The 9,396-nt window shown below is 38.0% G+C and overlaps 1 protein-coding gene across 1 annotated transcript in view; it reads left to right on the forward strand.

The window, feature by feature from the left end:
• Positions 1-9,396, forward strand: part of TLR3 (toll like receptor 3) — a 29,582-nt gene that overhangs the window by 16,188 nt on the left and 3,998 nt on the right. Inside the window, exons 6-7 of the mRNA XM_059384124.1 lie at positions 4,213-4,667; positions 6,578-6,769. Coding sequence (XP_059240107.1) covers positions 4,224-4,667; positions 6,578-6,769 — 636 coding nt within the window. The 5' untranslated portion in view covers positions 4,213-4,223. The remainder of the gene's footprint in view (positions 1-4,212; positions 4,668-6,577; positions 6,770-9,396) is intronic.

Raw genomic sequence — 9,396 nt, forward strand, 5'->3', positions numbered from 1 at the left:
GTATCGTAACTTAGAGTACATATAAAAGCAGGAATTTATAATTAACATAATCCAATACTTTTGTACAATAATGAGGTTTTTTTTTTTCCTTTGTGGATTTCCGGACGTGGAAAAGCACGTTAGGAAATTTATGGAGATCATTTTGCAATAGCCTTTTAAAAAAATAAAAAATCATATCTTTGGGGGGACCTGGCTGGCTCAGTTGGTTAGGCATCTACCTTTGGCTCAGGTCATGATCCCAGATCAGGTTCTGGGATCAAGCCCGGTTTGGGATTCCTTGCTCAGTGGAGAGTCTGCTTTTCCCTCTGTCTGCCTGTCTCCCCTCCCCAACCCCCCGCTGAGGTGCCCTTTCTCTCTCAAATTAATTAATTAATTAATTAATTAAATCGTATCTTTGTCTTAAAGTTACAGAGCCCTGTGAGCTTGAAAGAATTTCTCTCCTTTTCTCAGATTTGTTGGCCAGAAAGGAGACAGGAGCTGGCATTTTGTGATATTGTGCTTGAAAAGGAGAAAACACTTCAGGTGCTCCTGGGAGTACAAAAGTGGTTTTCTTTGGCCTCATAAAGGAAAGTAGAGGAAAGTGACAAGTGGATAGGCGTTGAGATGTATAGGAAGATCAGAAGGATCATTCCCCACAGCACTGGTAAATGCAGGTGAGTCGGAGGAAATCCGAGTCAGCCTGGAGCAGGAGGAGCTCACGAAGTTACCTTGCAGTTTCACAATAGGATTGTGTGTTGGTGTGTGTCTGCAGTTAGGTGTTATCTGTATACACTCACGGGGAGAAAATATTATGAAGTGTACGAACCAAAACGGAGAATCCAAACTAAGCAGGGATTAGCTCTAACTCCCAACCAGTCTGGTTCCAGACCAAATGTCTTCATCATGATGCAATATTATCTCTCACTTAGACAGACACATGTAATTCTATGCACCCTGAAAGGCCTTTCTAAAATTGCAAGACCCACTGAGTGTCTATTTTCCATCTTTTTAGCTTTCTTTGCTTCTGTCTCATACAATAGCAATTTTTTCCTGTCTGCTTCATCCTCTAACTGTATTCTCATTTATTTCCCTGAAGCAAATTCCAGAATAATTTTTGCATACAGTTTGCATAGTTATAAACTTACTGAATCTTTGCATATTTCAAAATGCTTTGCCCCTTATCTTGAGTTGTTCAGGCAGAAATGAAATTTTAGGTTCAAAATTGTTTCCCCTGATCATTTTGAAAGCTCATCACTATTGTTTTCTAGTGGCTGATGTTGCTAATGAAAAGTACTTCTTCATTTGGAAGTAATTGATCATATGTTCCCCTTTGAAGGTTTTAAGATTTTTTTTTTCTTTCGAATGGTCACAATTCTGAAGTTTCGTAAGATTCACTCTGTGGATTTTCCTTTTTCACTCTTCCTACGTACCATTTGGTGATGTACTTTTCCATGTGATGAATGTATTTTCAGATCTGGGAATGTCTTTCAGTCCTTCAGAGATATTCTTTGTAAATAGATTAGTCCTTTTCAGTAATTTTGATCTCTATTTCCATTCTAAAACAGAGAAATGTCACCCAGACAAGGAGGAGACTATATTGCAGCACTGTTTGTGTGAGTTGTAAATAGAAGTAGAAGCACTTATAGTACAAGGAAGAGAGGTTTGGGAGGATTTCAGAGAGGTCAGATTTGGGAAGTTAGTCCCTGATTTCCAGAATGTATTCATTTTCAGCTCTAAAGTTTTCATGTACCTGAGTAGTTTGGTGAGGGGCCTCCTAGTTGGGCTGTGATCTTTGTCATAGCCTATAAATATAAAAATTGGGTATGGCTTTCACAATACTTAATGCCAGTATTATAAAGGCCATAAAATAATTAATAGAAACAGACTTTTCTTCTATCTCTGAGAACTAGATTAGAATAGAAGTAAAGTAAAACCACTATTGGGCACCTAGGTGGCTCAGTGGTTTAAGCCTCTGCCTTCCGCTCAGGTCGTGATCCCAGGGTCCTGGGATCAAGTCCCGCATCGGACTCTCTGCTCAGCGGGGAGCCTGCTTCCCCTTCTCTCTCTGCCTGCCTCTCTCCCTACTTGTGATCTCTCTCTGTGTGTCAAATAAATAAATAAAATCTAAAAAAAAAAAGTAAAATCACTATGTTTTAAAAGCCAATTAGAACAATTATAAATACTTGCACTAGTTCTATTTTCTTACAATTAATCCTCTAAAATGATTTTATTATTTAAAACTTTTCTGGAATTCTTCTTGTGACATGACTTTTAGATCTACGGAAAACTAACTTATTTAATTATCATTTTTATTGATCCGGCTCCATACATTGAAGATGTATTTGATATTTTTAAATATCTGAAAGTGAAACTAGGTAATTGATCGTACCAGAGACTATCACATTAGACATATATCCCACCAAAATAAAGTTGGGACCATTGACGGAGGTAAGAGAGGTTTTCTCGAGCTGATTAACTGCCCAGGGAAAGCTATTCAGTCAACATGTATTTATCCAACATTCGATATGGTCTAGTCACTTTTCTAGATGCAGGTAAAGCAGTACAGAGTAAAGACAATGTGTCCTCTACTATTGTAACTGTATACTCCAGTTAGGAGGAATAATTAATTAAATAATAAGTAAAACTATTTCAAATAATTCCCATCAACTGTGGCACGGAAAAAAAAAAAAAACCTAGGAAACGAATAACAAATGGAAGGATTTACACTTCAGAATTCAAGGTTTACTGTAGGCCATGGTAATCAAAACAACAGGGTATTGGCATAGAACTGACAGGGCACCTGGGTGGCTCAGTGAGTTAAGCCTCTGCCTTCGGCTCAGGTCATGATCCCAGGGTCCTGGGATTGAGCCCCGCTTCGGGGTCTCTGCTCATCAAGTAACCTGCTTCCCTTTCCCTCTGTCTCTGCCTGCCTCTCTGCCTATTTGTGATCTCTGTCAAAAAACAAAACAAAACAAAATAAAACAAAAACACTTAATTTAAAAAAAGTATTCCAAGCCTCAAATAGCCTACACATCAAAATCATATGACAAAAGAACAAAAACAGGTATTTCAGAAGCTAAAAGATAAAGCCTCGGGGCACCTGAGTGGCTCAGTGAGTTAAACCTCTACCTTCGGCTCAGGTCATCATCTCAGGGTCCTGGGATCAAGCCCTTAGTTGGGCTCTCTGCTCAGCAGGGAGCCTACTTCCCCCTCTCTCTCTGCCTACTTGTGATGTCTCTCTCTCTCTCTGTCAAATAAATAAATTTAAAAATCTAAAAAAAAAAAAAAAAAAAGAAAGATAGATAGATAAAACCTCCTGTAAATATTTTGGGGAAAGAGGAAGAAGAGCTACTCAAGCAGATACTTTGGTCAAAAAAAAATATTTCAAGAAAGAAGGTACTGAAATCCACCATAGTGACGTTAACCCAGGAACATGGTGGAATGGATTCCAAGATGATAACCCAAGAGAAGGTGTCAGAGATATCCCTCCAAACCGGCCATTTACCCAAGAGTATGATTAAGAAGCTAATTGATCTTGGTGTTATAGAAATGAAATCATGTATCCTGTTTCTTTCAACAAGACACTGTATTGAGTTGCAACAATGTGGATGGAACTAGAGGGTATTATGCTTAGTGAAATATGTCGATCAGAGAAAGACGATTATCATATGATCTCACTCGTATGTGGAATTTAAAACAAAACAGAATTTCACAGGAGAAAAGAGGAAAAAATAAAACAAGACAAAATCAGAGAAGGAGACAAATGTAGGAGACTCTTAATCACAGAAAACAAACAGGGTTGCTGGAGGGGATGGGGATGGTGAATGGAGTAATTGGCTGATGGACATTAAGGAGGGCACGTGATGTAATGAGTACTGGGTGTTATGTAAGACTGATGCATCACTGACCTCTACCTCTGAAACCAATAACACATTATATATTAATTAACTGAATTTAAATTTTAAAAAAAATTTTAAAGACGCTGCATTGAAACTGGGGTAAAGGTGAAAAGTGAAGAGGGAGTTTGTATGCTCCATTTTTGTACTTCTGTGCTATTTGAATTATTTCCATTTGAAATATTGATTATAGAATAGATGCTTGTATTCTGTAGAAGTTGTGAGTAAAAAGATCATATATAGTCACTTTTGGTTATCTGTTTTTCAAAGAATATACCAATACCTATGAAAGCCTATGTTACTAATGTTGTCTCTTACTTGTTTACGTTTCTTTTAGAGGGGAGAAACATGAACCAGAGTTCACCTTTTCATATCTACTTCTTTTGGGGACTGCTGTCCCTGTGGGTTCTCTGTACATCCTCTACCCATAAATGTGTCGTTAGACACGAAGTGGCTGACTGCAGTCATCTGAAGTTGACTCAAGTGCCTGATGACCTCCCGGCAAACATAACAGTGTTGAATCTCACTCATAATCAGCTCCGAAGATTACCAGCTGCCAACTTTACAAGATATAGCCAACTTACTATCTTGGATGGAGGCTACAACTCTATCTCAAAACTGGAGTCAGAATTGTGCCAAAAACTCCCCCTGCTGGAAAGTTTGAACCTCCAACACAATGAGCTATCTCACCTTTCCGACCAAACTTTTGTCTTCTGTATGAACTTGACAGAACTCCACCTAATGTCCAATTCCATCAAGAATATTCAAAACAATCCCTTTCAAAGCCTGAAGGTAAGATGGAAAGGTTCATCTCCCTATAAGAAATTTAAAATATGTTATCTCAATATCAAGGTGAAGAGTAAGAAAACCAATCTCACTCAAGTGGAAAGAGGGGGACCTCCCATGCAAGTATGGCCATTTATGTTTGAAAATGTTTTCAAAAGGGAAAATAGCATCTTAAATCAATTTCAGCCTTAATTTTAAGGAACTTTGCCTCTCTTGCTCCCTCCCATTAAAAATTCAACTTAGGTACAAGAGGTAGAGATGAAAAAAGAATCTGATCTGTCATAACCAGAGAAGAATCAGAATATACCACAAGGAAAAGAGCAAATAAATTACCTGCAGTAAAAAAAAAAAAAAAAGCCATATCCAAATTCTGACTTAAATGAAGTTAACAAATTGATAGATAAAGCAAATTGTTCAGTAAAAAATTATGTACTCTTGATTTATGAAATCTCTTTACAATAATGCTTTACCAATGGCCACCATCTTTTTTTTTTTTCCCCAGTACTTTACTTGACTTTTGCATCTGGGAAAATGTAAGTTATTGTCTCTCAATCTGAGAGAATTATTAAGCACTTTTCTTAAACCAAAGCCATTTTTAAAACCCGGTCTCGTTCATTTTATGGACCTGGAAAAAATTTGGCATTCTTTGACCTCATGTCCCAAAATTAGTGTACAAACTTAAATATGCTTAGAAACATTTATAAAATGACTTGCTTGCCAGTGATTTGAAAATTCTTTCTTGTGCCTCCCTAGATGCTGAAGTGGATGATTTGTCATGTACACCAAGTCCTCAAAATCTGGTTAGAGTAATCTTTGGCAAAATGTTCTTTTATTTTTAAAACATAAATAAAATTCTTACTCTGTTTATTATGTGTTACATAAGATTCTGCCCTAATATATCTCGGCTTTACATTACCTTCACCTGAGTAGAACTTTATGTGTTAAAATGTAGCATAAGGGTGGTAAAATGTCCCACAGCACCCACTAAACAAACTAAAATGAATATTCTGTACTAGTCATGATGCAAAACTTACATAACTACCAATCTTTCTCAACATAAAAATCTTTTTAGGATTTCATGGACATCAAAGTTCTACTCATACTTCTTTAAGAAGAAAATTTTTTCTTCTTTTTTTCTGTTTAGTTTCAAGGCTGATGCATGACACCCTGTGCTTGGTAAGCCACAAGAATATTCCTTACATCGTAAAGAAATTATTATTATGAATACTCCTTATATCATGAATAAATGAGCTTAAGTCCTTTTATTTTGTTAAGAGAAATAAAACTATTCTTCTTGAAATGATTCTTGCAGTAAGAAACAAAGCCTTTGCAACAATGGTATTTTCAATCACAACAGAGATTTTTTTTCTTTCTTTCTTTTTTTTTTTTTTTTGGTTATGTTAGTCCCCATACAGTACATCATTAGTTTTTGATGTAGTGTTCAATGATTCATTATTTGTGTATAACATCCAGTGCTCATTAGAGCATGTGCCCTCCTTAATACCCATCACCAGGCGACCCCCTCTCCCTATCTCGTTCCCCTCTGAAACCCTCACTTTGTTTCCCAGAGTCTGTAGTCTTTCACGGTTCACCTCTCCCTTTGATTTCTCCCCCTTCAGTTTTCCCTTCCTTCCCCTAATGTCCTCTGTGCTATTCCTTATGGTCCACATATGAGCAAAACCATGTGACAATTGTCTTTCTCTGCTTTACCCAGCCATCAGAAAGGATGAATACCCACCACTCGCATCAACATGGAAGGAACAAAGATTTTTTATTACTCTTACTGTCAGTTTTCTATAGAATAATAGGTGATATTTTGCTGTTACTTCTAAGTTATTTCTAAGATTCAGGTACATTTAAAGGAGCTATTTTTGGAGGCCAGACTCTAACTTATATTCATCTTTTTTCTTTCTCAGAATTTAATCAAATTAGATCTATCTCATAATGGTTTGTCGTCTACTAAATTAGGAAGTCAGCTCCAACTGGAAAATCTCCAAGAGCTTCTGTTATCAAATAATAAAATTAAAGTACTGAGACCTGAAGAACTTGATTTCCTTGGTAATTCTTCTTTAAAGAAATTAGAGTTGTCATCAAATCCAATTAAAGAGGTAAGAAGTAAGGTAAAATTATTTTGTGTTCTACCTTTAAGTGTGGACAGTCCCTAACTGTGTCACGTGGATACGAATTTAAAGATTCCCTAGAGAAAGGGGTGATCATGTTTGCCATGTCTCCCAGAAATCCTTCATACTTCCTGCTTGGAGCCATTGATGTCATTGTCACAAAAAGAGAGACTCTGATAGCAGTTAGGGGCTGGGGCTCTGCTGTCTGACAGAAATGGGTTACAGCCCCTGTTCCAATTATACACCAGTACTTGGATCTTGGAGAACCTACTAAACCTCTCCTCATTTGTAAAGTGGAAACGGTACTATTTATCCCACAAAATCTCTGAAAGAATTAAAATAGCATGATGGTTAAGAGCACAGTCTTTAGAGTTGGGTTAGCTAGCTCCGCTTCTGTCCTAATAATTGTGTAATCAGACAAATTATTCAAGTTCTTTATGCTCCACTTCCCCAGCTGTAGAACTGGTATAATAACACTACGTCATAGGCTGTATGGTAACGAATTTAGCAGTACCTGGCATGTAAGTGCTCCATAAATGATAACTAGCATTAGATTATTATAAAAATCCTCTTATAATGGAATATAACTAACTGACCTTCTCTTTGATCCATGATATTCAATTCATTAACTACTTTCATATACAGATATATCTGTATTTTATTCCTTTAGAGGCTGAGAATAAGAATATTGGAAGCCATAAACTAAGTCAGATTTTTAAAAGCTGTATTAATTTTCAGAATAAAAATGGGCTGTGTATTGGTTCTGAGATAATAAAATATAAACAAACAACAAATGAACATTTTGTGCAATACTCATACTAAGTTTTGAACAGCATTTTTTAAAATTTAGAACATTTATTGTAGAAGTTTTATAAAATATGTAAATAATGGGGGGGATAAAAATCATCTAAAAGTCCACAGTCCAGAGACAGCCAATGTTAGCATTTGGGTATTTTTTTTTTAAGATTTTATTTATTTATTTGACAGAGAGATCACAAGTAGGCAGAGAGGCAGGCAGAGAGAGGGGGAAAGCAGGCTCCCCGCTGAGCAGAGAGCCCGATGCGGGGCTCGATCCCAGGACCCTGAGATCATGACCTGAGCCAAAAGCAGAGGCTTAACCTCCTGAGTCACCCAGGCACCCCAGCATTTGGGTATTTTTATCTCCAGCTTTTCTCCAAGTAATAATAAGAAAAACAACAGCAAGTGGATTTCAGAGTACAAATTCAAAATACACTGTGTATCTATATATATATTTATATAATCCTAAACTAACTTATTCTTTTTGTGTGCATAGAAATTTTTATTTTCATTGAAATAATCTTTTTATATACCGATACTAGTGCAAAAATAAAGGCAAATAACATTCATGGTGTGACATCACACCAAATTGATTTTTATTATGTAGAATAGTGATTCTTAATCTGTGTGTCTACCTTATTTGTGCCAGGCCTTTCTTGCTTAAACCACTGCACTACTGGTTCTTTTCCAAAATCTAATAATTTATTTTTTTATTTTTATTTTTTCTTAACTAACTCATTGAGATGAGGAAGTGTTGAGGAACTTGCCCAAGGCCTCACTAGTGATCATCTGGTGACGGAACTGGGTTTCTGGCAGTGTTAGATCAGAGCCCATGCTCTTGACAACTTTTCCGTTCTGTATGGCCTCCCTGTGCAACAGTGTATCCTGCTGTTTAACAGTAATATTGTATCATGAACATTCTCTATATCATTAAGGATGATTCAAAAACTCAATGTTGATTGCTTTAAAATAGTGCTATCATGTAAGTTCATCCTAATTAATACAATAACTTCCTGCTTCGTTGTCCAATTCCCTTTTCTTATGGTACAGTACCCTTTCTTCCCCATTTTTGCCTTTTCTTCCATTAGCCCAACATCTCACAAATGACATGGTAGGCGTTAGAGTCTCTTTGCTCTCCTGGTGTCGAACCACCACCCAGCACTGGCTACTCCCTTCTCTGGATTCCTTCTCTCCTGCCTTCTGTTCTCTCTTCTGGTGCTGAGTCCCACAGCAGCCAAGGCTTCTGGTGAGGGAGTGGGGACAGGGCAGGGGGGAGCTGGAGGCACTATCATGAAGTCAAGTCAGGAGGAAAAACCATAGGGGAAAGACAAAAAGCAAGGCTGGAACCCAGAGTCGCAGAAGGGTATGTATGTGCGTCACTGTTTCATAATCCAATCTACCTGTTCTTATCATGTGTTCATGAGAACAGGACCGAAACAGGACCTGCCCCGGCAGTGACTTTACAAATAGCTTATTACTCACATTGACACTCAGTGAGATCAAGTGAAAGCACTAGGAACCTCACCTAGACTGGGAGGTCAGGGGAGGCCCCCTAAAGAAAAGGCCCTTACGCGATGGATGGAAGGTAAGCTGTGGCCCACAAAGGCAAGGGCTGGACAGGAGGCAGAGAGTAAGGAGCTGAGCGGTGGAGGGCTAGGGAAGAAGGTGGAGAAGACGGTGAAGGGCATCATGCAGATGCCCCTGAGTAAGGAGCTGAGCGGTGGAGGGCTAGGGAAGAAGGCGGAGAAGACGGTGAAGGGCATCATGCAGATGCCCCTGAGTAAGGAGCTGAGCGGTGGAGGGCTAGGGAAGAAGGC

The sequence above is a fragment of the Mustela nigripes genome, chromosome 18, assembly GCF_022355385.1.
Source record: "Mustela nigripes isolate SB6536 chromosome 18, MUSNIG.SB6536, whole genome shotgun sequence".
NCBI lineage: Eukaryota > Metazoa > Chordata > Mammalia > Carnivora > Mustelidae > Mustela > Mustela nigripes.